This window comes from Phyllopteryx taeniolatus, chromosome 7 (genome assembly GCF_024500385.1).
Source record: "Phyllopteryx taeniolatus isolate TA_2022b chromosome 7, UOR_Ptae_1.2, whole genome shotgun sequence".
Taxonomy (NCBI): domain Eukaryota; kingdom Metazoa; phylum Chordata; class Actinopteri; order Syngnathiformes; family Syngnathidae; genus Phyllopteryx; species Phyllopteryx taeniolatus.
In genome coordinates, this window is record NC_084508.1 from 16643908 (window position 1) to 16657763 (window position 13856).

The 13856-nt window shown below is 40.5% G+C and overlaps 1 protein-coding gene across 5 annotated transcripts in view; it reads left to right on the forward strand.

Annotated features, from left to right (window-relative positions):
• The window catches only part of csnk1g2b (casein kinase 1, gamma 2b), a 47475-nt gene extending 35526 nt beyond the window's left edge, over positions 1–11949 (forward strand). For 2 of the 5 annotated variants that reach the window (XM_061778187.1, XM_061778191.1), the window contains 9 exons: positions 17–165; positions 2064–2298; positions 2627–2712; positions 3718–3802; positions 3888–4036; positions 4174–4257; positions 8240–8341; positions 9036–9142; positions 10824–11949. In XM_061778187.1, coding sequence (XP_061634171.1) covers positions 17–165; positions 2064–2298; positions 2627–2712; positions 3718–3802; positions 3888–4036; positions 4174–4257; positions 8240–8341; positions 9036–9142; positions 10824–10878 — 1052 coding nt within the window. In that variant the 3' untranslated portion in view covers positions 10879–11949. The remainder of the gene's footprint in view (positions 1–16; positions 166–2063; positions 2299–2626; positions 2713–3717; positions 3803–3887; positions 4037–4173; positions 4258–8239; positions 8342–9035; positions 9143–10823) is intronic. The other 3 variants (XM_061778188.1, XM_061778189.1, XM_061778190.1) reach the window with 3 other exon arrangements.
• The last annotated feature ends 1907 nt before the right edge of the window (positions 11950–13856 follow it).

Here is a 13856-nt window from a genome sequence, read left to right on the forward strand (position 1 = left end):
ATGTTTCTTCCCACAGAGGGAATTCCACAGGTGTACTACTTTGGTCCTTGCGGTAAATACAATGCTATGGTGTTGGAGCTGCTTGGGCCCAGTCTAGAAGACCTGTTTGATCTTTGCGACCGGACCTTCTCCCTCAAGACCGTCCTGATGATAGCCATACAGCTGGTAAGGCTGAAAGTTATGTGGCACGTGAACAAATTTGAGCATTAAATATTTAACTGTATTTGCAGCAGTGAGGATAAGCAGTACAGAAAATGGATGGAGGAAAGAGTATGTGAAACCTTAAGTCTTAAATTTCTGCATAAACTGGTCATAAAATATATGGTCTAAAGCACAGGGAAAAAAAACAAATTTTCAGTTTTATCCCAGGAGAGTATGCATGTTTCTGTCACTAAAAATAATTTTACTGTACTTTGCTAATATACTGTAATTTCTTGTGTATATTATGCTCTCGAGAAATACGCACTCCCAAACTTGTCCCCCAAAATCATGAATTCCCTTCTACCCACGTGTAATACGCACTATCGATTTGCTGGTATCCATGCTCAAAACATGAAGTATTATCTATATTTTATTAGGTTTTTCAAAGAAATATTCTGCTCTGTGTACGACGTCCGTATCTCTCTATTCCTCCCTTCCTTTGACATATTGAGCAGTGCGATGTGTTCTAAACCACTCGGAAATAACAATGCTAAGCCACAGAACAGAACATGCTTCAACAACCCCTAAACAACACACACCAATCAACACACATAACCAGTTCGTTACAGTAATGTTGAAAATAGCACAGTCTTTTACTGGGTAGGAGCTTCTCCTTCGATTTACTCCATAAATTTGGTTTATGTTGAACTGTTGAGCTGTTTCGAGGTTATCTGCCGACACTGCAACGGTGATATTATTTTAAGTAGCAGAGTAACATGCCCTCCTTTTATTCAACATTTTTTTTCATTTGGGAGATGTGCTCCGTCAAGTGGGGTTACAGCACAGGTGTCAAACTAGTGGCCCGGGGGCCAGATCCGCCCCGCCACGTCATTTTATGTGGCCCGCGAAAGCAAATCAAAATTGCTCATTGTGTTCTGGTGTAATACCATTGAGATATTTGCAAGCTTTTTTTTGTTACCAATCCCCCTTTGAAAAGAAATGTAATAGTTGAAAACAATGTTTTTATAGGCTTCTGATTTCAAAACTGGCTATTCATCAATGTGTTGTGTATACTGTATGTAATTACAGTATAGGCTGTACTCTTTCATTTATATGGGTTCACAGTTGTAGCGGCCCTCCGAGGGAAGTCATAACTTCCATGTGGCCCGTGACAAAAATGAGTTTGACACCCCTGAGTTACAAGAAATAAATCTGCAGGAAATGCTTAATCCAATCAATATCACCTGTGAGGCTCTCATGAGTCTCTGGGGACTTTTGAAAATGTACTACGGCGCGTTGTGCTACACTCCGGACCGTTCAGAAATGCAAAACATTGTTGGAATATGCAGAACACGTACACGCTCAGAGTAGCGTTAGGGCATTAGATTGACGTTCCAAACGTTATGTTATTTATTTATAACATTAGACATTGCATATCATTTTGGAATGAAAGTACACCTTTTTCACAGCCCCTAGGTACTGGTATATGTTATACAATGTGAAAAAATCTTTCCATTTTCCCTTTACCTATGTATAAATACGCTTTTTGGTATATCATTCTGGGCACTATAATAGTAAAAATATTTTGTTGGTGATATGCCACCTTTAAATATTATTTATGTGGGATGACCCGTGTCGAATTTAAAGTGATTCTACTCTGGGAACATGTCCCAAATTTTTATTTAAAAAAAAAAAAAAAAAGGTAAATTGATTTGAATTTGTGATGTACAACAATTGAAGTGACGAGAGATTGTTTCTTTTAGATTTTAATACAAAGGCAATCTTTGTTTTTTTCTGAAAACAGTAAGTAAACATTTTAATACAGAGGCTGAAAGAAACAAAATACTTCTTGTGAAATTACTCCGTCCATTGTATCAACATTGAAAACTGACGGACGTTTCATCTATTGGCATCTCATCTAGATAACGCGGATGGAGTATGTCCACACAAAGAGTCTGATATACAGAGATGTGAAGCCGGAAAACTTCTTAGTTGGGCGACCAGGAAGCAAAAGACAGCACACAATTCACATCATCGATTTTGGTCTGGCCAAAGAGTACATAGACCCCGAGACCAAAAAACACATCCCATACCGGGAGCACAAGAGTCTGACTGGAACGGCACGCTACATGAGCATCAACACACACCTGGGAAAAGGTGAGTGAGAATATCATCTTGGTTCTCTTTTATACATATATTTGTTAATTGAACTATTCATAATTAGTTTTGGACCACGTCTTTACCTTTTTTAATTAAGTGATGAAATCCTTTTTGTTTTCGTTGTAAAGCTTAGTTTTTATTGTGATGTGTTGGTGTTGTTTGGAATGACTATTCTGTTTTCCCTTATTGTCCTCACTTCATGCGTAGGTTCCACTGATTAGTAATTCTCCTATGATTGCTTTGTCACTGCCCAAGCACCACTGTCATGGTTGAATGAAAATATATTGCTTGATGGTACATAATTTTTTTCTTTTGTCCATTTCAGAGCAAAGTCGGCGGGATGATTTGGAAGCCTTGGGTCACATGTTCATGTACTTCCTTCGAGGTAGCCTCCCGTGGCAGGGCTTAAAGGTATATTACTGCATTGTCTATCGTTTTGATTTTTAGCTTATTTGCATTCCTCAATGCAGTCTCGCATCTTTGATCTAGATGACCTTGGGAAAACAACACCATTGGTTCACACAGGAGACATTTTAAGCTCTTCCCTTCTTTTTTTTTTTTTTTTTGGAGCCTGAAACCTAAGAGAGGCCAAAAGATTTTTGGTCTCAGCCTCAAGTCTCACCTGTATAAATGTGTATGCCTTGAAATATGGAAATTTGAGATTATACTGAAGGAAAATTATGCCTGTCGTAGAGTGGTTTCCTGTTAGAGCAGATGATAAGAATCTACTCAGAAATTGTTGTCTAATGATGGATTTCTTTCAAGGTACAATCCAGACTGTCTCTCTTGGAAATAATAAGTGTAGAGTGAGACATCTGAACATTTGTTATGTGGGAGGAAGCTTGTTGTTGATGAATGTGAGGGATGGATGACTGTGGGGGATGTTGCATGGCTTGGGGCAAGCCAAGTTTTCATCAATATGTAACATGGCAGCAAGCATAAAATACAGTGACAGGGTACAGTGACCAGAACTGAAATTCACAGTGGCTACACACTCAAGTTGCCTTGGTTACAGTCGACAGCTGATATACACAAACAAAAATAATTCCTAAAAAGGAAACCTGATATCTTAATTTTGATTTCTCCTTAAGAGCTTATTCCTGCCATTTTTGTGGGCAGAGTACTTAGGTTTCCATTTTTTCCATTTTCTTAATTTTAGGATCATTGTTTGTGGAATATTTACGGTTTAAATTATTAATGTAGGCATTTAAAAATAATTTTTGGGGGGTTGTCAATTAGTCAGTTTTATGCTGTTTGCGTGTGGATTCCATCTTTCCTGCATGTACTTTTTCAGCCATCATTACAAAGAAATGATGCCTAAGAACGTTTGTTGACATTTAAAGTTTACAGTCTTCAGTTATGTACAAGACCAGCTTTCAGCATGATAATTCTGGTTCTTTTCTCTTTCCTTTCTAGGCGGAAACTTTAAAGGAGAGGTATCAAAAAATTGGGGATACCAAACGAGCGACCCCGATCGAAGTGCTTTGTGAAAGCTTCCCTGGTCAGCCTAATCAACCGGTTGAAGTATTGTAATGTCATTCTATGATGAACCATCTCTTCTGTTGCTAACTTCCCTTTCGATACAGAAGAGATGGCCACCTACCTCCGATATGTGAGGAGGCTGGACTTCTTTGAGAAGCCTGACTACGACTACTTGCGGAAGCTCTTCACTGATCTGTTTGACAGAAACGGCTACGTCTTTGACTATGAATATGACTGGGTTGGCAAATCCCTGGTGAGTGCCCTTTATGTAGAAATGATTGGCGCTTTAGACTGTCTTATATATATACCTGTATATTTTCCATTGTTATTCTGTGTTGTTTCCATCTGGTTCAGGTGTTTTCTATTTGACTCTTTGTGTGTTTATTCCAGCCCACACCAATAGGCCCTATCCCTAGTGATGCTCCCCTGCAGCCCAGCAGCAGGGACAAAGCACAACAGCAGACCAAAAACCAGGTGAGCTCATTAGCAATGTTGCATAATCAACACAGCCAATTGCCACTCTGCCAGCCGACTGACTGACCAACCCAGTCATTCGAGTTCCTCTGCCTGTTTGTTCTTGCTGTATCCAACTCTAAGCAACTTCCTTGAGAAAATGGCTCCCACTCATTTCCACTTGTCCGCCACTTGCAATAATGTGGTGAAAATCTTAGCAGTGATGTACAAAAGTGAGTCATTGTTCCAAGTCTTCGTCAGACAGCAGTATACATTTACTGCGCAGTCATGAGTTTGATTTTGCTGCACTAGCTGTCAACCAAATCACTGTTTAGGTGTTGACTTTATTTCTTATACCATGCTACTCTAAGCTCTGGTCATTGCATGCCTGAGTTGAAAATGCAGACTGCATTGTTCATACCAGAAATGACAATAATTGCTTAGTGTGTGACAAAGCTTGGACTGTTTTCCTCCATTTTACCAACCATATCCAATTATTGTCTTGTTAGCCTTGTTAGTGATTTACAATAATTGTTATACAAAAACATATTTCTGGTAGACACAGATGTGCAATTATACGTAATGAGCCCAACCCATTGTTTCCGATAAGGACGCACAGGGTGTTTGATTTAAGATTTTATGATTGGCTTCTTACTGTCGATTACATCTTTTATTGCTGTCTATGAAACAGTGACCTTTCACGCACTACCTCCACTAACATGCACATTGCCCATGGCTGTAAACTGTAGCATCCAGATACAATCCAGACAGTATCAAACTAGGCTAAGAAGTATGGGGAGAGATTTGTCTCAAAATTATTTATTTTATTTTATTAAATTATTTCAGTGATTTACACGTGTTTTTCAGATCCACAAATATATCCACAATTTAAACACGTTTTTCAAATCCACAAATATATGTGCAATTTACACTTTTTTTTTAATGTTGTGTGTGCCTTTATCATTACTTATCATTTGTAAATACTCAATTCTGCTTGTGAATTGTTGAAGGTGCGTTTGTGGATCAGCAGGCATGCACATTTATTTTTTAGACAAACGTAATGTAGTTTTCAAGGTATTCACACACACGAATTGAGAATATTCACGTGTGGGAAGGCCCGTCCCTCCATCTGCGAGGCGGCAGGGTTGCTATCCCCATTGAGAGCATAGACTATAAAATAGATGATTGAGAGCTAGCCACTATTATTTAAAGACTGTAATAATAAGCTTGTATCATGTATCTGTATCATGCTCTCAGATGAGGAAAGCGATGTTTTATTTTTTTTTTAAATTTAATGTTACTTACTAATGGCAGGGCTGCCGGTTGTCCACCTTGTTCAGCCATGGTCAGGTTAACGGGGATTTCAGTAGGGTCGTATCATAGACTGTTGGATTCCCATAAAAATGACTTGCAGTCAAGTCATCAACGGAGACAGCAATACTACCGCCTAGTAGATGAAGGGACGGGCCTTCCCACACCTGTGAATATACTCAACTTGTGTGTGTGAATATCTTGAAAACTGCATTGTTTGTCTCAAAAATAAATGCGCGTGTCCGCTAATCCACAAACGCACCTTCAACGATTCCTAAGCGAATTGAATATTTACAGATGTTAAGTCATGATAAATGCGCACACACCATTAAAAAAAAAATAAATAAAAAATGTAAATCGCGGATATATTTGTGGATTTGAAAAACACGTGTGTAAATCGCGGATATACTTAAGGATCTGAAAAACACGTGTAAATCACGGATATATTTGTATAAATATTTTTTAGAAATGTCTCCCCATAAAGGGGAAGTACTGTACATTTTCAAATGATACTCAGCCAATTGACAGAGCACCCTCATAGTACCGTATTTTCACGACCATAAGGCACACCGTATTAAAAGGTGCAGTCTCAGTTACGGGGTCTATTTCTGTATTTAACACATACATAAGGCTCACCGTATTATTGGGCGCAGGCATGATAAAACATACGCTAGCTTAAAACATACAGTAGCATGCATGCACGCTAAAACAATGTTTTTAAAAAGGCAGCGGGAGCAAAACTAAGTTTGGTTGTACTTTATTGAAGTATTTAACAATGTACTCACGTTATTGTTTGAACAATCCTCAACCACAAATCCATCAAAGTCCTTATGTTCTGTATCCGAAATGAACAGCTGGGCATGTTCTCCAACAAACACGGGGTGGTTCCCTCTCGTCATTGTCAGAGTCAGTCTCGTTGCCGGGGGGCTGTTCAGCAATGATGCCGGCTTTCGCGAAAGCTCAGACAACAGTCAAAGCAGATACCTTAGCCCAAGCATCCACAATGCATTGACATATGGTGGCGTAACTCGCCCGGCGTTGCCTCCCAGTCTTAGTAAAGCTGTGTTCGCCATCTGTCATCCATCGCTCCCACGCCACTCGCAACTTCACTTTGAACGCCCTGTTTACACCGTTGTTCAGCGGTTGGAGTTCCTTTGTCAAGGATCCCAGAATGATGGCAAGCTCGAGTTCATTTGCTGCACTTGGTTTATCACAGCGGCTGTGAGATGGGCGCACATGGACTCACAGATCAACAGGGACGGTGACGCGTGGAAAAAAAAACATCCGGTCTCTTTACGTACACCTCACTCAGCCACTCTCTCATTTTCTCCTCGTCCATCCAGCCCTTTTGATTGGCCTTAACGATGACTTCGGCTGGAAACATTTCTTTAGGCAGCGTCTTCCTCTTAAAAATCATCATAGGTGGCAGTCTGTCCATTGCCATGGCAACCAAGCACAACAGTAAAAGCCGACTTCTCGTGCCCCGTTGTGCGTATTGCTACCGTGGTGGTCCCCTTCTTCTCTACAGTGTGGTTCACCGGTATGTCGAAAGTGAGCGGCACGTCGTCCATGTTGGTGATGTGGTTGGGCTGGATGTATTTATCAGCAATCTTTTTACTGCAGCAGAAGTGGAAGATGGCCAGCTTTTCCTAGTCCTTGCCCGGATGGATAGATGCCGCCGTTTTATAAAACGAAAGCACCAAGACGGACTTCCTTGAAAATGTTCGATTTTCATTTCTTCTGCAAGCGTTATTGGGCTCAGTTGAATGGTGACTGTAGAGACGCTTCTCCCAGCTGTTCTCGGGCCACCTCGACTTGTTTCCGCAGAAACTCAGCTTCGTCTTCTTGACTTGGCGAAGCTCGTTTTCCTGCTTCCTCCACTTGCGAACCATGGATTCGTTGATCTTGAATTATTTCGCGGCTGCTCGATTCCCATGTTCCTCCGCGTAACTCACAGCTTGCAGTTCAAACTGTGCTTCGTAAGCGTGTCTCTTCGTAGGTGCCATTTTCGGGGGTCCTTAGCCAAACCGATGTTGTTTTGCACATACCGCCGCTGTATACCTACTGGGGGCTTGCCTTTAGCGTTCTCTGTCATGCGCACCCTTTACGTCTGCATGCTGTCCTCAGCCACGTCCGCTTTTCCTCTGTATAAGCAGCGTGTCGGCAGGAAATGCTCCCAGTCAGTCAAGCGGAGCGCTCATCACGCAACAACATTTATAGATTTTGGAACTCTGTGCACACATAAGGCCTGCCGCATTATAAGGCACACCGTCCATTTTGGGGAAAATTTAAGACCTTTAAGCGCGCCTTATGGTTGTAAAAATACAGTACTTAGGTGTGTCTGTTGAATATTCAGTGCTAGTAAGTTTGATTAAGGCTGTTTTTTCTTTTACTCCTGCATGACTTTAAGTGTGTTGATCTGTGCTTCATATAAATTTTGCTTCCCTCTTCTCCTTTATTAACATAGTATGTCTTAACAAGCCTGCTTCTGCTTGGGAGATGTCTTCTGTAATTGTTTTGTTTCTTTTTGTTTTTCTTTTTTGTTTTTACTCACCTACCCCACCTCTTCCTTATCCCCTCTCTCCCTCACAACTCTACCCTCACCCCAACTCCCACCACATCAATACCCTCACCTCCTTGCCTCTTCACCGCCACCACCTGCGTCTTCAACCTTTTTTGCTATTGCATCAAGTCACCTGAGCCAAAAGGAAGTGAGTCTCAGCCCACCCCCGTGACCAATAAGGAGACTTTGGGGTCGCACCTCACAGCTGAGCGGCTGGGGGGCTCTGTCCAGGTACTGCTGCTACTGCTGCTGCTTGGATGGCTAGTGCATGAAGCTGTATGATTATGCGTGTGCTGTCATCCCTCACACTCACTTCATGCTGGCTGCGCTCTGTCCAACCCTCTGCTGTTTGCGTATATTCAACTGTCTGAATCCCTTTCCGTCCGTACTGTTTGCTCTCACAGCAGCAATTGCTTCATCTGCTAATTGCTTGATACATGAAGGGCAATGCAGAAATGACACTAGCAGCAAGTATCATGACATGATGATTTTTTTAAGGTTAGCTAAATGCAAAAGATTTATAATCTATATGCACAATAAATCAGTATCCCCCCCCCCCCCACCACAATTTAATATTCCATTGCCATTTCCCATATTTGCTTGGAATAGGCTATTTGTAGAGCTCCTGAAATCAGAGGCCTCCATTGTTAATGCTGCAACTCAATTATGCCACCAAGTGTTCGGCCAATAGTACTGCAGCTTTTAAGCTTCTATGAAGTTGCTTTGGTTGGAGCACTCAAGTTACTGCACAAGTCGATCCGCTCAAAGATGGCTGGCAAACTGATATTATAATGAGTATGGGACTTTCCATTGTCACCCTACAACTAGTGGGCTCTTTGTGTGTCTGTGTGTGTGTGTGTGTCTGTGTGTGTCTCTGTGTGTGTGTGTGTGTTGAGCTCTCTGTTCTCTTTGTTTCCTCTTACAGGTGATGAGCTCAACAAATGGTGAGCTGAACACTGATGACCCCACAGCTGGACACTCCAATGCTCCCATCACTGCTCCCACCGAGGTTGAAGTGGCTGATGAAACCAAGTACGAGACCACAACTGGCTGTGTTTTACAAAACTGTGATGCTTGCTGTCATATAAACGGGGGTGTGCAGGTGTTCATGAGAGTGTTAAAAGCGCACCTGTGCTCATTTGCGTACCACCAAGCATTTTCTTTCTTTTTGGGGGGGGGAGTGGGGGGAGAACCATACATTAGGTCCACATCTGGCTTCATCTTGTTCTCCTTTGCTGTTGAAGTCTGACCCAGCTGCTATTCATCATCATCATCATCTTCTTCTACAGAGATGTTAAGTACAGGAGTAAAGATGATTGAAATTTGAATTACCGCGAACCGTCTGAAATTTGATCACGGTTTATTGGTAAATCATTTCATCCTTAATATACACTGCTTGAACATTGAAGGAACATAGTGTACTATTTTGCCAAATCTGAAAGAGATCACTTTCTACATTCTTCTCCAACACATCCCAGATATTCTCAGTGGCCTTTAATGTCTGGACTGTGGAGGCCTCTCGGAAAATGTTTCATGTTGAACCACCCTTGAATCCTGACATTATCATCTTGGAATGTCCTTTTTTCATCAGAAATTAGAGTCCATTGATAGGAAAATAATATATTCAGTATACTTGGGTGTTTAGCTGACATAATTTTAGGCATACTTAATATTGTTGAACGCAAGCAACTGAAGCAACCCCAGACCATAACCGTGCCCCGCCAAGCTTGTATGGTAGGCCCTAGACATGATTTGTCTTGTCTTTACCAGCCTTCCTTTTTACCCTAATGTCCGTCACTCTTGAAGAATGACAACAAGTGGTCACCAAGGTTTTTGAAGCCAATTCTGCTTTTATCTGAGGAAAAAAGGTCCGCCACACTGTTAAGATACTTAAGAAATACAGTACCCCTCACTACTATTTGTTTTATTGGGCAGACAAAATTTACAAAATCTACGGTTGTAAATCCTGAAACAAAGATTTGAACAGAAAACTGAGATGTGCGCTCAGCGTTACGTTAAATAATCATCAAACTGCAGGAAAGGCTTTTTTTCTTGACAACAACTTGGCCCTTGCAACACTCGCTGCACAGAGTTAAACAGAACTGCTTTTTTGTTATTGTTGTTTTTAATAATGCGTTTGGGTTGGCAGTGGCCTCTATTGCTTCCATGAACGAATATCCATTGTCAACAGCTTTCTTGTGATTAGCCAAAACTGTACCCGTACGAATTGACAGCTTGACTTACGGTCCTATTCTTATTTGGGTTCTCTAACTTGGGTAAAAAGCAGCTGCTGAGCACGGCCAGCTTTGGCTGTTTAGTCCTCTTTAAACTTGTGGTGGTGGTGTACTGATGCTCTTTAAATTCCTTTGACTATACTGTATGTATATATGCCTGTATATAATCTAACACAGACAAGGTTGCTTTCAATAAGGTGAGCAGGAACACAAGTTTCATTTCATTAATAATTACTTTTTTCTTCTTCAGTGACTCACTGCTAGCCAAGCCGACTGCTTACAGTAAAATTCATACAAACACGTGCAACACAAGCCTTATTGGTGGGGAAAAAAGTAAAATGGGGGGGCACTCCCGATTATGGTATGTGTACCCTGCTTTAGTTAAATCTTGGCGGTGACAGTTTTTATGGCCAGCTATTGTATACACAAGAATGTATCGTTTGTTTTTAACAAAAACATTCTCGTCTGTTTATCCCCAGGTGCTGTTGTTTCTTCAAAAGGAGAAAGAGGAAAGCCCTCCAGAGGCACAAGTGAATGACACCATTGGAGAGAACTTGAAACCTTGTTGTCACTGTCAAATTTTAAACGGAAGCAACTACACAGACTCCTCCTTGTCCTTTTCTCTGCCCAGCTTCCCTCTTACCTCTTTACCGCCCCACTTCCACCTCATCCTCCACTCCCCTACCGCCAACCCTGCCCCTGCTTCTATCTTTCTCGTTCTCAGTGCTCCCTGGCTGCTGGTGTGTCAAAGGAATGTTGCAGTCATACTGACTCACAACAGACTGATTCCTTTATCAGCAGAAAAACTTACCTGCATTACAAGGAGGGAGGGAGGGGTGGGGGCTTGAGAAAACGTTTAAAAAAGCTGTAACAATGAAACTGTGGCGTGAATATGAAAAAAGATACTGTTTGAAACAGTTGTTGTATTCTAGATTCCATAAAAGTTTGTTGTTCCAACAGTGAGCTGTTGATCAGGGGGAACCATCAGAATTCTACTCCTTAAGAAATTGTTTATTGCTTTTGTTTTCTTCCTTTGGTGTGTGTTTTGGGATCAAAGTAAAGAGGAAAGGTGAAAATATGATGTTAAAATCTGAGAGACACAGGAAGCTTTTCAACTATAACAGAATTTGGAGGATTTTTATGTATTTTTTCTCTTTTTTTGTAATTGACTCCTCAGTTTTCAAAGTCAAATCCCTGCATTGAAGACTTATTTTTATGTTGTAGTGTTCTGGAGTTTCATTTTTTTCCCTTCCTCTGGCTTTCTTTTTGTCTGTCAACGTGGACTTTGTAGCACAGTCACTGGCCTCAGGTACTGTGGAAGATTGAGAGAAACAGATATTAAGCTCTCTTGCTATTATTGCACTTTTGGGAAAAAAAAACTGAAAATTACAGTGAAAACTTTAGGTTTGGAATTAACAATTACGAAAACAAAACTTAATAAAGACTGATCTAGGAAGAGTCCTTCACGACGCTTATATCTGAGTTATGGCAGAAAATGTTGATTTACATGGGGGAAGATGTCTTTCAACTTTTATTTCTTACATCAGAATAATTTACCAGGAAATCATAGTTTGTGCCTTTCTAAGTAAAATGTTTAAAGCTCAACGAGTGTCCCGCCATGACATTTTATCTAATCTCTTCCAAATGTTTACTGTGTCACTGTGTGAATGTGTGTGCACTCATGTGCACAGACCTGCATTTATTTTGGAAGTGCGCATGGGTAGTGAACTTACACGTCACTATCACAGAATATACAGCTCCTGGAGCTATCAACACATTTGTGCGGTGGTGCGGTGGTGTTGTGTGTGTGTGTGTGTTCAGTATGTTTTACAGACAGCCATGATGCACCTCTGTAGTTCATATGTTCATGTTTCCTAGCTGGAGAAAACGTGACCAAATTCTTTTTTTTTTTTTTTTTTGTTCAGAATAACACTGTTGCACCTTGTGGAGTTCTTCGCTGCTGCTTTCAGAATGCAATTTTATTTCACTTTAGCTTTGTCTTAGCTAAATGTACACACAGGTGACAATTGACAGAAAATTCTGCATGCATGAGAGGAGAAAGAGGATGACTATGCAGGTGACCAAATCGGATGGTTGGAGTTGTAAAATATGTCATGCTGTAGTCTATGTGTTGTGTATTTGTCACCTGATCTCAGCCAAGTTATCACTTTTAGGAGAGACTTTAGACCTACAAAAGAGCCAGCAATTTTCTACCATGTTGTTATCACAACAGTCAGGAAGGGAACACAGTATAGGACATAAAATTAAGTAGACCTGCACGAGCAAAACAAGGCATTTGTCTACCATTACAAAGATAATACTTGATTTTAGAGCTGCAACTAATAATTATTGTAATAATAGATTATTTCTTTGATCGATGAATCTGAGTTTTTTTTTTAAACTAATTACACCCCTTTATTAAAAAGCAACAGTATTTCAAATTGACAGTGTAGGAAATGCACAAATGTTAAGTGATTATGATTCAGTTACTGATTTGGTCCATAACGTGTCAGCAAATGGGCAAAAATCTTGATCATTGTTTTCCAAAATTATGGCAGAATGTATTATTTTGATTAAACATGCAGATAATCCATCTGCTTTCATGGAGGACTACAAAAACTGAGAATATTGACTGTTGAAAGGATTTTGACAATTTAAACAAGGTCTCTAAACGGTCAACTGGTTATCAAGATAGTCGTCGAGTCATTTGATAATCCTACTTGGTTTTGATTGACACAGAGCGGTATATAGGTACACACTTCTATGCAGGTTGGTAGTGGTGCAAAATTGCTTCATACTAGTTTAACGTTTTGGTCATATTTAGTTACACGGAGCATAAAAATATGACCTGATGCAAAGCACGTTTACAGCACTGCATATTACAACCACAACAGCAGTGTATTGGGACTTTTTCTCCATGCAAATTAAACTGTTCAGCTCAATAGCTGACATGGGACTAAACTTGGAAGTATGGTACATTTTCCACTATCATAAACAACAAGAGGATATCTACGGAAGCGTATTGCATTCACTTGGATAAAAAAAAACAAAAAAACTCCTGTTTTTCTGAGTAATTTTTTTGAGGGCTTTGTTTTTCTGACTTTTTTTCTGTTTTTCTGACTAATTTGTTTTCCGCCAGTTTTTCTGACAAATTTTTTTTCCACCTGTTTTTCTGACTTTTTTTCTGTTTTTCTGACTAATTTTTTTCCACCTGTTTTTCTGACTTTTTTTCTGTTTTTCGGACAAATTTTTTTTCCACCTGTTTTTCTGACTATTTTTTTCTGTTTTTCGGACTAATTTTTTTCCACCTGTTTTTCTGACAAATTTTTTTCTGAGTTATCGGGACACATCGAACTCACGCGAGAACCTGCGAACTGCAAGTGACTCTGCGGACTCACTAATGCCGGTTTACTGCTCGGCCCGGATTGTGGTACATATGCCGGCGAAGCCGATTCCGGCTGCACACCATGTGGGTCCAGTATTTTCATCAGTCTCCTGATCGTCTCTTGAGT